At 31.6% G+C, this 22,844-nt stretch overlaps 1 protein-coding gene across 1 annotated transcript in view; it reads left to right on the top strand.

Moving 5' to 3' along the window:
• LOC143229642 (uncharacterized) overlaps positions 1-19,262 on the top strand; it is a 36,637-nt gene extending 17,375 nt beyond the window's left edge. Inside the window, exons 4-11 of the mRNA XM_076462250.1 lie at positions 8,490-8,541; positions 10,019-10,105; positions 11,388-11,590; positions 14,531-14,684; positions 15,815-15,922; positions 17,406-17,512; positions 17,792-17,903; positions 18,511-19,262. Of these exons, the coding sequence (XP_076318365.1) occupies positions 8,490-8,541; positions 10,019-10,105; positions 11,388-11,590; positions 14,531-14,684; positions 15,815-15,922; positions 17,406-17,512; positions 17,792-17,903; positions 18,511-18,846 (1,159 nt within the window). The 3' untranslated portion in view covers positions 18,847-19,262. The remainder of the gene's footprint in view (positions 1-8,489; positions 8,542-10,018; positions 10,106-11,387; positions 11,591-14,530; positions 14,685-15,814; positions 15,923-17,405; positions 17,513-17,791; positions 17,904-18,510) is intronic.
• Positions 19,263-22,844: the final 3,582 nt, after the last annotated feature.

Raw genomic sequence — 22,844 nt, 5'->3', positions numbered from 1 at the left:
AGTATGGGCATTTCCTCGGGTACATCTTCTCCTGTCACAAGACGCAAAACGATCATTCATTCACATTCTCAATCACTGGAACCTTCTTCCAATGACAGAGACCTGCCAAATCGACTCAAGGCAGGATCCATGGAGGTCGATAGACCTCACTCAAATAAAGAAAAAATACATTGTCAAAAACAGAAGGGTCCTCTGCCCAATTCGCCTACACATAAATAAAAATGACCACTTTGATACAATAGAACTATCGAGATTTACATTGTAATCTGGATGACATCAAAGCACTGATTGCTTCTTACTAGCTTGTATGTCTTTTCATACAGGAAACATTTCTAAAACCTATCAATACAGTCATCTTTTGACAGTTTTCTTTGTGCAGAAATGACAGGTTGTGTGATGGATGAGTGCATGGAGGGGTGGCACTGTTGGTCAATCAGCATGTACCTACCCTGTCTTTGCTACTCGACACATCCTTCAAGGCTGTAGCCATCCATGTTTCTGTGGATCATACCATCACTGTTTGTTTTCTCTACGTGTTTCCTGAAGAGACCTATGATCAATTGGACATTAGTGCTCTTATGGAACAGTTGCAGTATTTCATTTTAATCCTGGGGGACTTTAATGGACATAATCCCCTCTGGGGAGGTGCTAATATTGATGGAAGGGCATTTCTTGATAGAACGTATGCTCTCAGGTTATAACCTATTTCTTTTCCATACTGATTCTTATACTTATTTTCATGCACCTAATCAGTCTTTTATTTTTATTGATCTCTCAATTTGCTCCTCTTCACTATTCTCCCAAATTCAGGGAGAATTAGCAGTAACCCATGAGGCAGTGATCATTTTCCTGTCATTTTGTGAGAGACTGGCTGTGAGTGATGCCACTCGACCTGAGTTCCCCAGTGGAAGCTGGATCAAGTCAACTCACCCTCTTTCAATGCCTTTACGAACTTGTTCTTGCCATAGTCTGTAAGCCATCAATAGGTTGCATAGCAGCACTGACTGACTGTATTATACAGGCAGCTGCTCATTGTATTCCTACAACTTTGACACGTTTTCCATGATATTCTCATCCATGGCAGAATCCTGCCTGCCACTTGGCACAGAAGACTAAAAAACTGCATTGCTTTCCAGCAGGCCTGTGCATGTGCTCAGCAGGTAAGACACCAAAGCCAAAGGAATCTTGGATTAAATTCACAACCAGCATCTCTTCCACCACAAGTTCCAAAGTCATATTGGACAAGATTCAATAGATCAGTAGGCAATATAATTCTGCCCCATTTCGATCTTGCTCTCTGATGGCCAGGAAGTAGTTGATGAACAGAGCATCACTGGTACTCTCAATGATAGCTTTTACCAGGTGTCCAGCACTTCTGTTTCATCCTCCATGTTCTTAGCCATCAAGACTTGGGCAGAGTGATCACTGTAATTGCCCCTTTTCACTGGTGGAAGTCAAACTGACCCTTCATCGGTCTGGCAGAACATCAATTGGATCTGAGGATATACACTATGAGATGCTGTGCCATGTATCTCCTGCTTCTCTTGCTATTCTTCTAATTGTTTTTAACCAGATCTGGCAGGAGAATGAAGGATCCTAAGATTCCTTCATACTAACGTCCAGTTGCTTTGGTGATCTGTCTCTGTGAAACCTTTAAGAGGATGGTTAATGCTCCTCTTGTTTGGTTATTCGAATCAAACAACCTCCTCTTGCCCACTCAGTGTGGGTTCCAACAACAACGCTACACCATGGACAACCTGATTTGACTTGAAGCATCAATCAGAGTAGCCTTTCTCAAATCTTGTATATATATTCTTTGACCTTGAGAAAGCTATGATACTACATGGAGGTATGGTATTTTGCAAGACCTCCACTTATATTGGTTATATGGCCATTTGCCAATTTTTATTAAAAAATTTTCAATGGACAAATGATTTTAAGTTTGTGTGGGTTCGACATTTTCCTGTTCTTTTCTTCAGGTACTTGGAGTCCCTCAGGAGTGTGTTTTGAGTGTCACACTTTTCAGTATAAAGATTAATGCCATCACTAAACAACTTCCTTTTAATGTTGCAAACAAGCTCTATGTTGATGACTGTGACATCTCTTGTTAGTCATTGAACATGAAGTATATTGAGTGACAGCAACAGACTGCCCTCAATCATTTACCGAAGTGGACCACAGCAAATGGTTTTAACTTCTCTCTCTTTCTCTAAAACCGTTTTCATGCACTTTTGCCCTCAACAGGGTATTCACCCTGATCCTGAACTCCATATTGGTGAAGTTATGCTACCTATGGTCCCTGAGACAGAGTTCTTGGGGCTTACCTTTGACTGTAAGCTGACCTTTATACTAGACATCAAGCAGCTACAAGTCAAATGTACAAGAGCCCTGAACATCCTCCATGTCCTCTCTTCCACCACTTCAAGAGGGGATCAGTATTCTGTGCTAAAGATATAATGTGCTCTTATTCAATTAAAATTAGATTATGGATCTATGGCTCAGCCAGGGCCTCAGCCTTCAAGATGCTGGACCCCATTCATAATCAGGAGCTTTGGCTCGCCACCTGGGCCTTCAGTACTTCCCCAATCCTGAGCTTGAACACAGTCTCATGAACTTCCTCTACACCTCCACCATTTGCAACTGTCTTTACTGTATGCTTCGAAACTTTGATCTTTACCACAGCATCCCACCTGGGAATGTGTTTTCTTTTCTCAGTGGGTCACGCTTTTTCAGAACATATGATCTGCCATTGTTCTTTTTGGCCTTTGTATCCAGAAGCAATTGAATGAATTGGGTCTGTCCTTGGATAACATTGCTATATCCACTGGTCAGTCCATCCAACCATGGCTTATTTGAATCCCCAAATGTGACCTTTCTGAGAAAAGCAGATACTCTCAACTGGAAGTATGGTTTTTCTTATTCACTGAACATCTTTCAAACTATCACTCCATTCATATTTCTATGGATGGTTTGAAATCAGGTGACTCTGTGGGCTCTGCCATGGTTTGTTATGGTTCTGTGGTTGTGTGCAGAATCCCCTTTACAGTTACTGTGTTCACTGCTGAACTGTATGCCATTTCTCTTGCCTTGGATTATATAGAAGCTGAGCAGTACTTGAATTACACTATTTATACTGACTCACTCAGTTCTCTACTGGCCCTGGAATCACTTCACATTTGTTCTCACCAGTGTTCAAAACCAACTGGCCCATTTCTATTTAACATCTACTATCCAGATCTTCTGGATATCAGGCCATGTTGGTATATGTATGATCTGTAAGATATCATAAGTCTGTATGATCTGGTGCTACCATTGCTGTGCCATTCCATACATGGACTATGGTCTTGTATTCAAGGCTCAGCTCCATGCCAGCTGGCAGTCAACTTGGAGTGAGCAACATGAAAACAAACTTTTCCAGATAAAACCTTCTACTGGCCTTTGGCTTTCTTGTTTCCGAAAGGATTGGAGAGAGAAAGTCGTCCTAACTAAGACTACTTATAGGTCACAGATTTTTAACTGATCTTTGTTTTTTTTTAAATCTGGGACTGATGCATCAATGTGCTGTCTGTGTTGCACTCAGGTCACAATAATCTACATTTTGCTGTCATGCCATCTTTATGATTCCCCATGGTGGCACCATTTTACACATGTTTTGTCCCAAGGTTTATCCTTAATGTTGAACACTGTTATTAGTGATTGTGATACTGTCCACCTTAGAAATATTTTTAGTTTTTTAAAGGCCATTGATCTTGTTAATGCTATTTAAGTTTTAAATTCATAAATTATACTGTTTTTTTTTAACATGATTCTTTTTTACAAATTACAGTAAAATTAGTTTGATATGAAGTTAGAAAATGGCCATAATGTCAAATAACTTGAAACCAGGATGGGAAAGGCCAACTTCAGATAACTATTGTTGTTGTTTGAACTTACCCATTTGCATACTAGTGAGTTATAATAATTGAAATTATGCTACAGAAAGTCTTTAAAGGATGAATGACTTTTACTTTCTCTCTTACTACTATAAGCTAGAATTAAAAATTGAATTTAATGCTATTTAAGTCTTTAAATCAAAAATTAAACTTTCTTTTGTTTTTAACCTTGTTTCCACTTTATGAATTTTAATAATTTTACTTTACTTTTAATTTTTTTACCAGATGTTTGGTGCAGATAGCCTAGTTGCTTTGTGCCATAAAATACCAAACTGACCAATCTAAGTTTATGAAGTTTTTGCTCAGGAAAAGACTGTTTTACCCTTTCCAGAAGTGTTGAGACAGTGCTATTACTCTACCTACAAAATGCCAAACATTGTTAAAATGTAGTTTTGATACATGTCATTCTACTATGAAAGTATATCAAACATGATTCTCACATAACTTGTTGATTTGTGTAGTTTAAATCTTTTTAATACAACAATTCATTCACTGTGTAACAAATAAAGTCTACTTTTGAAGATTATAATTTTATATAACTAGTGTTTGCCTCTGAAGAAGAAAGGTCCACCTTTCAAAATTGCACAAGCTGTAGGGTTTTTATTCATTTCTGTGTAACTGATGAATATAATTGAGCTTGACAAAATAAGAGAAATTACAATGACTTGAGTAAAAGTGAAAACAAATGTGATATTTAAATGACACTACACCTGACACATTCATTGTCAACAAACCTTGCCCAACAGCAAGGATCATCAGGCCAGCTGGTAGAGGCTGAAATGATACTTATATTGTCTTGAGCAGCAAGTGTTTTGATATGAACTAGCTCTGGTTTGTGAATTACAATTTTTATCAATTTATTTGTCATTGGATATCTGTAATTTCTTCTTCCAAGATGACTGGATGATGAGAAGTGGTGCTTTGTTTTTAAGTTTTATTGTCATTTCACCTTTACAAAGTAAGATTTCAAAAGTGCATTTCAATTTTTATAAATGATATTTAATTGCTTTATTCACATATTGAATAATGCTATAATTTTATTTTACAATATTTATCAGTGTGTTAAAGGTTACAGAAATACCTGTTTTTCAAGTAAACAATTCCATTATAATCCATCATGCAACAATATTCACACTTACTAAACAAAATAAAATAAGAAATAATGAAACAAAAGATTGAGTAATTGATCATTCAGAAAATCTTCGTTCTTTCTTAATACACTTTGTTATAAATCACATTTAAGAACAGCAACTTATATCTTCTAATTATTATACATAACTGATATATTTTTAAAAATTTACATCTGATCACATAATAGCCTTTCTGGTTCAGTGTTGCCATCTATATGCACAATAATTTTTGCCTCATACTTTTACTTCCTTGCATGTTTAATGCAAGTAAGCATGTGACAACCCTCCACCAATAGAAATGTGGCATATCCTCCTGTTGCATTTAGCTCTCAATCTTCATTCCTTGACTTTGCACAATATTGTGAAGATGTGTTCAAGTTTTGCTTGTGTTTTATTTTTAAATTTTTTTAATTTCTTCAAAATTTTATTCATTATCCAGTCCACTCTGTGTCAGGTATTTCTCATTTAATCTTTTTTGACCTGCTTGACTTTACTTTACTCTTCTTACTCTCTTTAGCCATCATCTCTGTTATGACTTCTGCTATTCACTTATCTCCTCTAATAACATCAGTTGCCTGTGTATCATCCTGATGACCCCACACTCTGGCTTCACACATAACATTTTTCTGGTCCCTTGCAAAGCAATATAAATTTTCCACATGGGTAGCTTCCATTTCTTTACATTCTGTTCATTATTCTTCCTTATTGACATATCATGGAAAAAGGTATATTTTTTTACTAGCATTCTGTGCACCCTGATTACCTCCTTTCATATCCAACTGTTTCTCAATTGTCTGAATATTTTATTTGGCTGTTTAACTTTCTTTTTTTTTTTTTTTTGTTTCTACCATTGCTAGTTATAGAACAGCCTTGTTCAATACCTTTGGTTTCTCCTATTCTTGTGGAGTGTTTTCTTTTTCAGTTCTCTCCTTTTTGATTTGTCTTGCCCTATGCCTGTCCCTGATTGGAACCTCACTGTGATTTTCCATGCCTTTATTTTCTTTTGAACCTTTGGCCACTCTTTCCTGTACCATTTGTTACTCAAGACCTTTTTTTTTTTTTTTGCTTCTTTTCACCTGTGATCGTTGTTGATTAAATGTTTGCTTTCTTGACATATCTCATGTCTGTTATCAACATCCCTATGTTTTTCTGTATGCACATTGCAATTTTTTTTCCCTGGAAGTTGTTGACTTGGAGAAGTGACATCACTTTTATTTCTGTTCTGTATTCTTTCCTTCCATCACTCATTTAAATTCCTGTTCCAATCTGATCATCTTTCTGTCCTGTTTATATTCTGTAATATTATTATTGCCCACACAGCTTTTTCCTGTGGTTCCCACTCCTTTTTATCCATTGGCACCTTTCTTCTCTTTGTGATATTTTCTATACCACTCTTTCAAAATGGCTTTGCCAGCATATGAGATTGGCTTATTCTTCCTTGTCTTTCAATTCCCAATGTCTTTTTCAAGTGTTATAAGATCTGTTATCTCTCCTTTTCCATGACTGCTCATTTCCATGATTTATTAGAGGAAATCATTCAGGCTGGCATGTGGATCACACCTAATACATTCATCTCCCATTACCTTCATCATGTTGCATCTCTTCCTCATCTAGATAACCAAATACTGCTTGTTGCCATTCTCTACATCTCTGTTCAGCTATGAGTAGGTGAATTTATATTTTTTTATTTGTCTTTTAGGGACACTAATGCATATGTTGAATCCCATTCTGTGGTGATTGGTGCTTGTTCAGGTGTACTAATCCATAAATTTGCATTGTATGGCTATTCTGTTTTATATTACTTTGAAGGTGGGGTATTCTGCAGAACTGCTAGTAGGTTCATTCTTGGAGTATTTTGTAGCTTAACTACATTCATTTCAGACTAAACCATCTCATGGACTGTTATGAGTAAATCTGTCAGAGTAGCTGTCTATCTTTTCAATATTGGTTGAATAAACTGGGGACTATCATGCTTTTAAAAATAAGGTTTCTTGGTAACCTGTGACACTTTCTCCAAATTTTGCATTCCTTCATATTTGGGTGGAGTATGGGAGTCCTTGACACTTATCAGCTCCTAGCCATTGTGATGTTGGACTGTGAAGATATCCTCATGACTGTTCTCAGTCCCACTTATTTAAGAGTAGTTGCGTGTTAGTATTTTGTCAGTGAAGATAATATGAACCTTCTTTCTACCGATAGCTGGATGTACAATACCTGATGCTCTCTGGTTATGGACTGGAGATGATCATCCAAAATTCACTTTGCCCTTCCAGCTGGGACTTTTAATCCTAGTGTTGTTCAGATGTCTGATCTTGGTTGTTTGGAGTTGGATTATAACTGGACCAGATAACGTACGTCCTCACACATGTGGCTGGCAGGGAGCCATCATCTTACTGCAGACTGGGACAATAAATTTTCAATGCCACCTGGTTTTGGATTTGAATGAACTACCACATTACATTTTTCCTTCCTATTGTTGCTCAGATGTTGGTTTCTAGGTGACCTGTTTTTTGTTGTATAGTGGGTTTGCACAGATATATATGCCTTGCTTGGGTGTTTGGAGTGGAAGTTGTTTTTCACTTCTACTACCTGGATTTGAGGTGAAAATGGTTGTGACCTTCCTTCTACTATGGACCAGAAGGCAAATACCTGATGCATCCTGGTTTATACTGGAATTGACTCACTAATTGAGGTCTGATGTGTTCTAGCCACTATACCATTTGGCATGTTCAGTTCCTTGTGAAATAAAATTATGGTCTGCCTTTTATGAAATTTCTACATGTATGCATTTAAAAATGTTTTTAGAGAATTACTCTTCAAAAATAGATATGATTTCCAGTAGTTAACAAAGAAACTAATACCATTACGATTGTTGGTATCCTTTTTTTTTTTTACCTTTTTTTTAAAAATATAATTTAATCAATTCACTCTATATTTTAATTCCCTTTACAAAATGTTGAAACTTTAGAAGTTTAAAATTTTTATACCTAATATTTTATCCTGTTTATATAGCTTGCTGAAGATGAAATACACATATTCCTAAATTTTCAAGAATCAAATGTTTGTTACTGTCACACACATATCAAATGTTTGTTATTGCTCTCATGGTATTATTTATTATTACTCCATATAGTTTTGAAAAATGTGGTTCTTTTAGAAATTTATTCTTCCGTATTAGAAATGTAGTATTGTATACCCTTATCATTCAAGTAAAATTCAAGATATTTTAAGGTAAAAATCAGTTTTATAGAATTTTATAACTTACTGAATACAACTGTTTTAAAGAAACGTAAATGTGTATGTTAGCACTTATCTTAATGTGCTGTTTTTTTTTAATACAATTTTTACACCTAATTTATATGTCAATGTTATTTAAAACTGAATTAGTATTTTTAAATAAAGCACATAAAATTGCTGATTTATTCAGAGCCAGTCAAGTTTCCCGGTCATGGAAAAATATTGCAAGACAATCAAATCTTGTAAGTAACAAATGATTCTGAACTGACTTCTCTGTTTTGCATCTTATACTGACCTGCTTTTGTTTCAACTTATTTTAATTCTCTTAAATCACCTGAAACAGTGCAGATAGCTTATATCACCTAATAAAATAAATTCAATTTTTATACCAGACATAAACAATGGCTTGAAATATGTGATAAATTTATTGCTAATTTATAATGCATAAATGCATTTTTTTTTTTTTTTTTATTGTTATTTATACAAAATTGTAGATCTCGGAACACCACACCCATCATAATGGAATTAGTTTCATTTTTTCTTGTATAATTAGTCAAATTGTTTTCCAGCTTTTATAATTTATTTGCACTTAAATATTTTAGTTATTCTCCTTGTGAACTGCCAAAATATATACCTGAATCAGGTATCTACATGTGACAAAATGCATTACACACTTTGGAGCAGTAGGTGTGTTGAAAGAGTAATTGTCACTTGTCACTGTGTAGCCAGATAAGAGTTGATATTGGATGTCCCTTGTTGCTGTCCCTGTAGTCTTCTCAGCTCAAAGTATTGGTGGGGAACTTTCATTGTTTCTGATTTTATGAAATTAACTGCATTTTACTTTTCTGCCTACTTTCAATAACTCACCTTTTCATGGAAATCTGTCACATATTTCTCAGAGTAAAAGTTTTTGTTTAATATTAGAATTTTAAAGATTTTTAGTCAAATTTGTAGCTCATTCATGCAAAAAGTCTTTGTTAAGTGATTTAAATATGAGACATATTTCACATGACACCTTTGACTTGGGATTATCAGGAGATGCACCTGGGAGTACATTTTTGCCAAATCACCTTTTGAATTATTTTGTCATGATAATGTTTTCTCAGACCCTGAAAGAGCAACTATACAAAATGTTTGCAGAAGATTAATGCAAGGTTAAAATGTTGTTTTTTTGTAATTAGTTGTATATATTAATAAGGTACAACATTTTTATATGGCAGGAAATAACATTATCTATTTCCTGCTTATTTGTTTATTTTCTCTACATGTTGCTGCTGCCAGTTTTATATTTATTTTTTACTGTTTATTTTGGAGTTATAAAGACAACAATATGATAAAGGTAGTTTTTGATATTGCAGTGTCTGGGAAACTTTGCAAAAATAATATTTTTCTCATGTAAAGGACTAAATTAGAAATGTCTTGTTACAGTTATTTATTATTGACATTAGATAAGGAATGTATTGTTTTTTTCATTACACAGGTGTTAAAAGTTTTTAGTCAAATTTGAAAAAAAAAACAAAAAACGTTGTAAGTATTAAGGTAAAGACAAGTAATTATTTTTAAATTTAATATATGAATCAGTAATAAGAGTTAACCATTACTAATTTACAACACAATCATTTTAAACAAAAATAATTGTAATTTTATAGTGTTTTACCAGGAGTCATAAGTTTTGTATTTGTTTCTCACTTCACAAAATTGTGTTAAATGTATTTTCAGTGGAAATCTGTGTGTTTAAAAGGTCTGCACATAACCAGTTGGGCCCGCTGTGCCAAAGCTTTGGAACAATTCCACACAACTTCTCTTGTAAGTTTATCTTGTTATGGAATTCAGGTAACTTAATGCAAACTCAAGTGTAAACATGTTTATTGAAGAGAAGCAACCAATATCCACTGAAAATTCTTTATATCCTTAATGTTTCACGTTTTGGTTTAACCGAAAGATGTATCACCGAATACAAGTCCAGTCTTGACAGAACACAACTGATATAAATCAAAATAATAAGAATGGTTCATGTATATTATATGATGTTATTAAATTATTGACAGTAATGAAATAATAATAATAATAAATGTAATATGATAATATTAAACATGGTAGAGAAAATATTAATTTAAAATTGAAAATGAAAAGATTAGTAATGTAAACAACCACATAAATACACTTTTTAGGAAAGAAATAAAGCAGAAGCAGAAGTTACTAAACTGTTTATATCCACATAGAGAAACCAACCATTTAAAAAGTGGCCACTCTCTGTATCTGTTGAGTGAAAGCTTTTGATATAATGAGAGAGAATGCTTTGTATTATCTGTCCAGAAAACCATAGCATTTTTTTCTCTTATTCTTTCCATTCTAATACTATTAAGTTTAGGCAGTCTGTGTATATTAATAAAATGCGCTGCATCTGTACTGCTAACGTGAACCTCTCCCATCACCATAGCTTAGAGATATTCTATGTAGTACATTTTATAGGCCTCCTAGTCTCACTAATATATTTTTCTTTACAGGATACACTGTCACCTACATCTTTTTCCATACATTGTCTTTGAAAGTCTTAGATTACACACAATACAGTAATTCAGTTGACAATGATTAGGGAGTTTACCCTGGTGTTTCTACCGTACATATAGGCAAACCAGATCCCCTCTCAACTTTCTTATGATATTGATTACTTTAGAAGTAATAAACAATGTTTTAGAGTTAAACACCTTAATCTAGTATCCTGTTCATTTGCCTTTGTTATTATAAGTGGTGAAAATTCTGATAAAACTATAAGGTGAAATGTTAATGAAATAATGAATTTTTATTTGGCACTTGTTGTTTCTCTATATTATCTTGTTATTATTATTAACTCTATGAAAGATTTTTTTTTATCTGAAGGATGGAAAAATAGGTAAACTAAGAAAATGTACTATTTGAAATAGTAATATTGTGTGTCAACGACCTGTTTGTATGCAGGTTAACTATATGTATAAGTATTAAATTGTTACAACTAAGTACTTATTCTATATATAATATAGTGTAAATGTTGCTTCCAGATAATATTCAGAATATTAAATGTGTAAAGAGCTTCTAATTTTTGTTCCAGGATTTAAGAGATGTTAAGCATAGAGAAGATCATGTAACTTTCTGGCATTCCTTCATCCAGTGTTTGGAACACTTGAAAAATATTCGGTACCTTACATTTGGGGTGGTAGTACCAGAAGTCTTACCAGCTGTTTTTGGAACAATTACTCAACTCCAAACTCTTAGAGCTGAATGTGTCACTGAAGCCATTGAGCCATCAGTCTGGTTAGTTGATTGTTACTTCTGCTTTCTTTAAATATGTCATATGAAGAATGTTATGGTAATTAGTTTTTACTGAGTATTGTGTAGTAACGTTAAATATTTCATTTTAATGGAGATAGAAAAATGTTACAGTAGAACTTGATGAATTTGATATTGTGGTGCTTTTAAAAGCATTACGAGAACACAATGTTCCATTTGAATTATTTTATGTATAAGCAGTGCTTCTGTAACTGTTATTACATTGGCATTCTGATATACATTATGCAATGGAATTTCTTAAAGTGAACATAAAATACTTTCATTTTCATTTAATCAGAAATAAAAATCAGTCTTAGCAAGAAAAGAACACTTGTGGTAACATTTGCTTAAGAAAATATAGATCTGATGCCCATGATATGGGGTTACTTAATGGCATATAAGTCCTTCAAAAGTATGGAATTTAATATATCTGCTTTCCATGTATTGAAATAATATATCTATTGCTTTTCTTTGTTTGATAATTATAGAATGTACAATATATTAATTTAAAAAATCTTGTTAAAATGCATGTTTTGTGGGACACCACCTTATCTGCATTGTAAAAATATCCTATATGAAGTAAATTTCTCAGATGTCAATATAAATGCATAGTTCATAATAATGATGATACAGTATAACTTAATGACATTGCATCTCATTAAAATATTGTACATATCATGTATATACAGTACTCAAGCAAATCTCTTCAGTGTGCTGTGGTAATAAAATGATTTTTTTTATCTAGTGCAAAAATATAAGTATTTTTTTAAGGACATGTCATTTTTTTAAACGTAATAATAGCCAGTTTCTACTTGACAAAGTAACATGTTTAAGTCTAGTCCTTTTTTTTCTCAACTGTTATCATAAATCAGTTGAATGAAACTACTATCAGTTATGAAACTGCTACTAATTAGTTCAGTATGATGTAACATCTAAAGAAGGAGTATGAGCCTGTTACAGTTTTTTTCTATTTTAGCCTAAATTTAAAATATACATTACAATTGCATTCTCATTAGTGTAAAATTCCAAACAAGTACGATCACACATGGTCACATTTCTGCTGTACTTACAAATCCTCATTAAGTAAACAGCAGTAAATTACAGTTGCAGTTTTCACTTTGGTTTTTTGTATTTGTCAACTCTGAAAGCAGATATGTACTTGACAGTGTGAAATTGCATGAACAAAATTGGCAAATAAGCATGGACATTTACATGGGTTCTATAATTTTAAAAGTTGTGGAAAACCCCATAGTGCACAAAACTTGTATACTTTAAAGTGTAAAAAAATATATATATTATATATTTGTTATTCTTTGAATACATTACAGTAATGTCAGATCAGTTGTTGGTTTAGTTTTTGTGGTTTACATTTTAGTTTCAAATTTAAACAATTTCTGAAATTTTCATTTAAATTTTAAAGTAAAAATTTTGTGGTGAACATTGTGTATTAGACATGATTTTATAAAATTGTGATATTTTACACACAGTGAGATTAATGGTTGTTTATTGATAGTAGAAAGCACAATTTACATAATGGAAAAAGTTTTATAATTGTCTAAGTAAGGCATGACTTTTCACCTAACATTTTACAGAGTATCAAAACTTGAAATTTTTCAAATTTTCAGTGAAAACATGACAGTATATTAATGTGTTTAAGCCTAAAAATATAATTTTGTTTTAAGTTTATTTGTAATTTTAGTTTTAATTTATTATTTGTAATTTCCATATTTTATATTTACAATATTTTAAAACTTTTTAAAATTCTAGGGATGTTTTTAAATTATTCTTTTGAAAAGATGATTTAAGACTATAAGATTAATAAATATAATATTTATTCTGTTTTGAATAATGTATTAGGTTTTCAAATACGTTTATTTTGATTTTTTTCTGCTATAAAGTTTGAACTAGGTATTATAAACTTATAAACTTTTTTAAAATTAATGTTAATTGCCAGGACGAGTACACGTATTTCTTTTATTAAAGTATGAGTGTTTTCTTGTAGCAAAACCACATTGGGCTATCTGCTGAGCCTACCAAGGGGAATCAAACTCCTTATTTTAGGGTTGTAAATCTGTAGACATACTGCTGTACTAGTGGTGGGATTTTTATTAAAGAACATACAGTGTATTAATTCAAAAAAATCTCATAAATTAATTTGTTAAATGTAAAAATGCACCATGTACTAATAGTTAAATATGAACAAGGAAACGTTTTCAACACCTCTTTTACTTACAAATTCTTATCCAATTTTTATAGTTGTTGACCATTTTCTTGACAGATGTCATGTGAAATCTTAAAATTAAATTTTATTATTATTTTTTTTTCCATAACCAACTTTTAAACCAAACCAGAATTACCACTCCTTACAATGAGCCATTACAGATTATAAATTAAATACTGAAATGTTGTACCTAACCTTCCAGCTAACTTGGAATAAGTGACAACTGCAATTGCCTGCTGGAACCCACAAGAATTTTAGTGTCCTCTATGTATACAGTATGCTGTAGATTTAGTAACACATGCCACTCTACCTGCATACTTAAACATTGGAATTATTTTAATGTTATAAGTTACATGTATACCACAGGTTTAGAACTCTTGTTCTAAACTGTATAATACTTGAAGTGAGCAGAATTTACTTATTGGAAACTGAACGTTTAGTTGTGAAGGTCCACACTCTCACTCAGACCTCCCTTACTGAAGCATTATTAAGGTTTTATTTTCTTTTTGCATAACAGAAATGAAACAAGAGATAAAGGACGGTAATCCATGCATGATCATAAATTAACAATTCTTTGTTCACTTCTTAATCAGATATGTTTAACCATATTTTAATGTGATATGCATTAAGTGATAATTATAATATGTGATTGTGTTGAATTATGCTGTTTAGTTTTGTTAACCTAACAAATTATTCTGTTTCAGGATAATGTTGTGTAAAATTGACTTCATTAAAATGGGAAGACTTACCAATTTGAACTCCCTATGGATAAGGGGTGGAGGTGGTTTGCAACTCTCACCATTACTGTCCAGTGGGAGTTTGTGGTGTTTGGGAAACCTTACTTTGCTTCGACATTTGGTAAGATCAGAATGGTTTGTTATATATTTTTTTCATTATTAACATAACAGCCTAACTTGGATATTTAGATCCCAGCCAAGGCAACTCTATTGCCATGCCCTAAATCAGGTCGTTTCGCGTTTATGTTCATATTTACTTTGACATCTGCTTTTTGGGATCTAGTCTGGCTCGTTTCTCCGGTGCTACCTTTGCCTTGCTCATCAATATTATGACCAACCTCAGTCCTACACCCAAAAAAGAGTCAAAACAAAAAACCCTGTTAATTTCAATAATCTTTCACGAAAGGGGACAAAGAGGAATCACAACGTTCCTGATCACCCGAGTTGGAGAAAGAATTCTTCAGATTTCTCTCTCTCTAAATTAAACCCCTGCCACGTTAGTTTGTGTTTGCATAACAGCCTAACTTTCTTGGTGTTTCTGATTGTGAAAAGCAAAGTAGTTAACCATGGTATGTAGATCTTCTGTATATGTTGACCTCATTTGATCATTCCAGTTATTCATGTAATATTTTCTATAAGCAGTTATCTTAAGTAAATTCTAAATGACAGAAAATTCAAATCTAACAGCTACTATCTCCCATAGATACTATGGTATCCCAATTGACCAGAAAAACCCTTGTGTAACAAATACTTCCTCTTATAATCTTGAACGTTAAGCAATAACCTTAAAATGATATAATAATTTAGTGAATTTTACTACAGGCCATAAGTTTGGGAATAATATTTACCTATGTTGATAAGAAGTACTTAATTGTGACACTGGTATTAACTTTATTCACATGTTCAACTTGTAAATACTATGTTTTAATGTATTGCCTTATTTACCGCATGATCGTAAGAACTTATCAGTGATATAAACAGTTTTAGACATTGTTTTAAGTTTTTAATTATCTTGACAATTTATAAATTAGATATCTTTAAAGTACAATACAGTTGTAAAGAATAATGTTTTTATTGGTACAGTGTTTTACGAATGATTGTCAATCTTTATAAATAGAATACAGTTTATACAGATGCCTTTAAAGTTAGGACAAGTAATTTTTTACTTGTTGATTTTTCTTTATAATTTATTTGGTTTCAAATGTTTTCTAGTTGTATTACATAAATGCTTCTTGTCTTTGAATATTTTAGCACCTTACTACTCTTGTTGGTGCACCAAGTGAATCTTTTCAATTCTTGGAAAAGCTTCTACTCTTAGAATCTTTAGCAATTGGGGACTGTTATTCTTGGAACAGTTGGGTAAGGAATATATATATATATATATATATATATATATATTTTTTTTAAGTTTATGTATTTAAATAATTTATAACTGCAGTAAAGTACCAGGCATGAAAAATGGATAAGGATAGCAATGTTTCAGAATGAAGAAAAAGAGCAACTAAAAATATTAATATAGTAGTAAAGTGAATTACAGACAATCCTAAAACTACAAAGATCCATACATAGTACACCTAAGAAAATGGTATAGGACAAAGGATACCACTAAGCCTAATTTTTTAACCTGAATTTACCTTATAAGTAATTGACCAATCAAACAAAATTTATGTTATGGAATGAAATAACTACAGATAGTAATATTAACAATAAAATTATTCAAAAATCATAACAGTGTAACGTCTTATCTATCTAAAGTCAGTGGACTGTATTGTGAAATAATAATCTGTGATGACAAGAAAACCCACTTGTAGAAAAAAATATATACGTATTGTGAAATGTGTGGAACTTGAAGCTCAGCCTAATGAAGATTAGCTCATTTGATTATCAGTCTCTCAACAAAGTAAAGGTGATAATTTCCCCATGGAAATTACCGTCAACCATCAACTGAAGCCTGTGTTAAAGTGCAGATTGAACATGTGATCTCTGAAGTGAGAATGTATAATTCAGAAATATAAATAATGTAGTTACAGAAAGAAATAAAATGTTTTTGTAATGAAGTAAGAAGTTCCATAACCAGGTGGAAATATAAAATAAGTCTACTTTTGAGTAACTCAGTAAGTAAGAAATATGACTTTGTAAAATAATTAGTAAACATGTTGAAAGAAATTGATACAAACATACTAAAAAAAACTTGAAGACAGTAAAATCTAAATGTTACTAGAGTATTGTCAAATGAGAACTGGTAGTTCAGTAGAATTGAATAGAGAGAGTCACATGTGTCAGGAAAGTGTGTTGCACTCTTATTGGTGGAGGGTTCTCTCTTGATTATTTTCATACTACATGTATTTGAATTAGCCAGTTGTAAGGTATGTGGGAGCTTGAAGGCTGGTGGCATACAGACAATTTTTTTTGCATATAAAAGGCAGCATATACAAAGTAGAGGTAAGTATCTATCAGAAACACATTATCAGTTAGGAAAACTACAGTTATCCTCATTACATTTGCATTTGGTTTTTAAACAAATCAGTTGAACAAAAAAGTACATTATATGGTATTATGCAGCCATATTCACTTCATTTAGTCCTGTGCAAATATGGTGTTTGATGGAATGCTGTTTGCTTCTCTTATCATGTTTGTTTGTTTTTTTTTCAACTAAAGAAATTTAAATATCTTGTAATGTTTTCACAACGTTCTTTTAGTTAATAAAGTTAAATATGCAGTCATGTGTTTTAAAATTATAAAATAGCACTTTAATATTAAAATAACTGAATCTATATCATGGGTTGTGCACAGCTACGATTCTGTTTGTTTTGATGTAAATCTTTATTTGCCTTACTTGCAGAATTATTCATGTCTTGGTAAACTTAAACACCTGAAAAAACTTAGACTAGAAAAAGGAGGCCAGTTAAATGATCCTAGCTTGCAGAATGCATTATCAAATTTAACATGGTAAGTTGAATATTTGTGACTGCTTGTATTTTAAATCTGTTTGTAAGTGTTAAATGAAATTTATTTATAATGAGTTCCACAATAAATGTGGTTGTCAATATTAATGTATGAAGTTTTCCGATTTTAGATACTATGGATTATCTTAAGCTCAGTTTTGAACTTTACAATAGTGAACATTGCATAAAACAAGTGAATGTTTTCTAAGAATCAGAGATATATTTAAACATAATCATGTTTTACATTAAGTACTAATAAATATTTGAACTTTTTAATTTAAAGTCTGGAGGAACTCCAACTATTGTGTTTTGTGATACCATCCAATCTGGGATCTGCATTAGAAAAGTTACAAAATCTAAGTCAGCTAGTTATATGGCCAGACATCTATAAACAAGTGAGATATTTTTTTAGTATAATGCATTATTGTTTTATTTTGATTCCAGAATATTTTTGTAAAATTCTTTAATTTGATTGTTAATTGGCATAAATCTGTTTATTCTGTATAAAAGTAGATGTTATAAATTTTAAGTACACTAAAATTTTTTTTTGGTCATACTTTTCTTTTGGAGCACAATCTAAAAGTGCTTGTGTAAATTGCACTGAAAAATAAAGAGAACAGTGAAACCTCTTATCTATTATTTTATTTACTGGAAAAATTAGATGAATTAACTTTTTAAAAAATTATATAAATATATGCTTTGCCATACATTCCCTTTTTCAACTCTGGTTGACATTTAGAATGCTATCTACAAGTTACTGTCACCATCACACCAGTAAAGTTCATGTTACAGATTGTGTCAAATAACTGTGATTGGGATAAGAGTTGATTATTTTAGGATGCCATATGCCAGGTACATATTTCTTGTCTTTAAAATCCATAAGCAAAAACATTTTAAACTGTAATGATAACAGTTCTTGATGATTTATTATTAAGATTGCTATGCATTGTTTTATATTCTAGCAGTGTAAAAAGAGAACAAATGCTTTTGTTTTCTGTATAGGCACCAAGGGTGAACCAGAATACTATAGAAGCTGTGTCTTCTCTCAAAACGTTGCATAAATTTAGCTGGGGAGTTATGTCATTACCATCAGAAATGAACAATGAAGATAATACATTTGATAAACAAAAAATGATTTCTTTCTTGAGGCACAAAGAAAACTGTCAGTGCTCATGTAATAAAAACAGCAGCAAGACCCAAATTAACCCTGAATGTATAGTGAGGGTACACTTGGAGGAATTTGAACAGCAGCTAAGGAATCTGTTTACAAATACCAGGATTACTGTTTATAGTGTGCCAATGGAAAGTTTTAATAGGTTTTGCAGTTCTTTCAGATGATATAAATTTAAGATCATGACTGATTAGAATTGGTTAAGGTAAGTAAACTGTATCTTGTAGTTTGAAAGTTGGTTTAAGATTATTCCAAGGAAAACTGCTTCTAAAGGTCCACCAAAAGATTTTTTTAAAAGAAGATTTGTAAGTCATGTAGATTAAAGTAAAGAATATTTTATCTACCTTCAGAAACAAGTACAAGTTTTATTAATATCTGAAGTGAGGTGTGGGGTTGCAAGTGAGATATTTAAGAATGTCAATTTGTTGTATTACTTTTTCACAGTATGTTGGTATGACTGGTTTTGAACCATACAATACATTGGGGCATCTTAATTTTAGAAAAAAAAAATTGATTGTTGATTACCTGCTGTATTTTAAAATTTGTAACTTTCTATGAATGAAATATTTGAATGTCCTGTAAAGGGCTTATTCTACTGTTTTCTTCAATATATAATTGGTTGGCATAAAAACAACATAACTGTCAAACACACAATCAAATTACAGTTTAAATCTACAAATAACTTCTCAGCAAAACACTCTAAGGGCACCTCTTTCCTTTTTCACTCCTAAATGCACTTACTGACAGTAGTTTACATTTTCATCTGACTGAAAGATCCACTGCCCTAGTTGATACAAAGATATCAGTATATAGCTTAGTTTGTAATGTTTGAAAATGGTTCATACAATTGCCAGTTTAATTTAGTACCTTTGAAACAAATTTTAAATTTTATAATCACAGCTCTAATCCTCTACAGACATCATGGAAATATTTGAGTTTAGGCTATAATGGCATCTTGAGAAGTTTAATGGTCCACCTCACTTTTAGGCAGAAGTTCTAAATTAAATGGCTGGTCAATGTATAATCAAAAGTATTATAACACCGTAGAACCATTTAAAACAATTAACATTCAACTTACTTTGATATACATGTCATAAGCCTACCATGGTATATTAACTAAAAACCAGTTGATAAAACACTATCTTTATTATTTAACACATACACTAATGGTTCTTACATTCTCATTACTCTTTGTCACAAATGGCCTTTAAATACTGATTTACTGTGTAAACTGCAAGTAATCAGATTACAATAATGATTGTAGCTGCCTTTTATCTGTTCACGACTTGACCACATATCAAATTTTAAACACTTCGATATTTCTTTGTAATGTCATTACATCACTTTACAGAAGGTTGAAATAAATACCAATTTATTGTTTTTAATATGAGTTACAGAAAGTTTTCACACTTACCATGCTTACAGCTTAGTGTGGTGTATTAACATTAACAAATATGTGCATCGTAAAGCGTCTAAATTATGCCCAAAACTTGTACCCCCAAAAAAATATCTTCTTAGGAAGTTTACTATAGATTACACATTACACAAGATTTCTTGAAGTTCTATTAGTTGTAGAAAATAAAATTGAAATTCTTCGTCAGTTACCTCTAAACTTACCATATTTTTCTACAGGTAAGTTTATTGTATTCTCATGAACATCTTATAAGAAAGTACCAGCTCACTAATGAATCTGGTATCTTTGGGTTTAAAAATTGTTTCACCATTAAAAGTCATGCTAATTAATATATAAGCTGCATAAAAATTTATATTTTCAACACATGAACGTACATCCATTTTTAAAGTATTTATTTTCTGATGCTCTAGAATACTTAACACTTACATACATTCAAATGAAGATATATCAGTAGTATGGTTAACACTGTAAATATTGTTTTTTTTGGTAAAGTGTACAATGAAAAAAAATCTTTTAAAGTTGAAATGAAGATAAATGCTAATAATAATACAATTTATACTATAAACAAGATTAAAGTTCTTGAACTTAGTAATCAATTTAAGTCAAATCCATTGACAATTGATAATTATTGTTAAAAAAAAGTTAATTGCATATGCTTTTTTGTCTATTTCAGCTGCAAATCATGTTATATGTTGAAAATAGCATTTCAGATCTTTTATTTCTTGCAAAACCTATTGAGTTTTCAAACATTAACACTTAATAATGCCCAGTAACAAAAAAAAAAAAGGTAAAGAAGTATTTGAGGTCATACCCTGCTTGGTATGCATGGTTAATACTTGTATAAAAGTGTCAAATATTTTGTAACCAACTTACAACTTCAAATTAGCATCCTCTATAAACTGAAGGTTTGTGATGTCTAACAAAAATTGCATCAAATTTAAAGCACTTAAAATCTGTAGATCTGAATCCCATCTCCAAAAGGTGCTTACTGTTTCAGACTTGAATGTATTACAACGTTTGTTTTTGTTAGTAAAGAGTACCTCAAGAGGTAGTGTTGACTATCTATTGTTCCTTGAGTTTCACCACTTCAAAATTAAAATTGGCAATTGCAGTTAGTGTCATGTAGCATTCCACAAATGTCAACAAACAAGCAAGCCACTTTGCTAGCATCAAAAATAATTTTAAGTAATATAAATCAATAAAACAACCATTAATAACAAAAAAAGAAAGAAATGCTTGCTACAAGCCATTTCATAGTATCAGTTAAATAATTTGGTTATATAACAATGTAATTACATACATCATCAGATGGAGTAATCAAAAATTTATTTTTGAAATAGAATTGCTAATTAATTTGTCTTAAAAGCCGTTTATTTCCCCACATTGAAACTAAGTTTATTCTACTTCTGATGTTCATTTCTATACTATTAAACTCATTGTTAATAAAAAAAAATATCAAAAATTATCTTTTCAACCTTAAAGTTTATTTTCAATTAAAAATATTTATTTATCAAAATATACATCATGTGAATAAAACAAACTATTATCAAATTTTTATGAATCATTATGATGTTTTTTTTTGTAGCTGTCAAATAACAACCCTTAAACAATAATGCCAAAGAAACATCAAAAAATTAACTTCTTTTACAGGGTGGACAGGATATCACTGAGCAATAAGTATCTTCTGTTAAAAAAATATGGTAGCTGTTACAAAAGAACAAACTCCATAATATGGAGAAGACAGATATAAACAAGAAGCAAAAATCTAGTAATGCGTAATAAAGATGAAAACAAATTATGTTTGGTTTTTATTACAAACTGACGGAGTGCACAACCTTTAATATTCTCTTGAAACTAGTAATGGTGAGTACCAAAACTTGCAAATCGAGAACATCATCAAACATGTTGAAGTAAAATTCGGAGGTCTCCTGAAATATTTCAGTTCCCAGAAAATATGTATGATTTGCAATCATACCTATAACCTTCATGTTTCTGTAGCAGTGTTTTGTTTGTCCCACAGTGATAATCATGAGTCACAATGAATTATTCTTGTATTTGGCTAGCCACACAATTATAAAATATTATAAAACACCTACATTAAAGAAAGTTCCTTGATAAAAATCAGTAGCTTGTTTTCCTATTACTAACATAGTGAATTAAAGTCGAGAAATAAAAACACTTTTTCATCTAGTATAAGGGATAATGTTTAATGTTTCCAGTTTTGGAACTAAGCAAACACCAAGACTATACTACAGTAATGACATTTACATTTATTGTGCACCAAACAAGTAAATGACATCACACTATTGCCAAACTTGAGTTAATTATTGCTTTCATCACACAGAAATGTAACATGAAAATAAAACATTTTCAACAAGTGTGTCACAGAGCTGTTGCTTTTCTTCATGTGAAAATGAAATTTCATATACCAAAATAAATCTGCTTGTATATTTTTCATTTAAATTCCTGGTGTTTTATTAAAAAGGTTCAGTAAAGCACATAACATTTTGAATTATGGGCATTTTCCTTATCAAAACTGAGCACTAGTGATATTTGAGAAAGGTAAAAAACACAAACTAACATAATAATTGCACACCTTTTTTTCTTAAAATAAAAGGGGAGCAATCTTGTGCAACTCAGCAATTGATATTTAACTTTTCTCAACTATTTTAATAATGTGAGTGATATGCAGACATGAGATATCTGAAATGGAAAAATACCTTGAAAAAACTACTCAACTCTTTCAATCCA

This window comes from Tachypleus tridentatus, chromosome 10 (genome assembly GCF_004210375.1).
Source record: "Tachypleus tridentatus isolate NWPU-2018 chromosome 10, ASM421037v1, whole genome shotgun sequence".
Taxonomy (NCBI): Eukaryota; Metazoa; Arthropoda; class Merostomata; order Xiphosura; family Limulidae; genus Tachypleus; species Tachypleus tridentatus.
The sequence above is the reverse complement of the archived record's forward strand: the minus strand, read 5'-3'. Positions and strand labels throughout refer to the sequence as shown.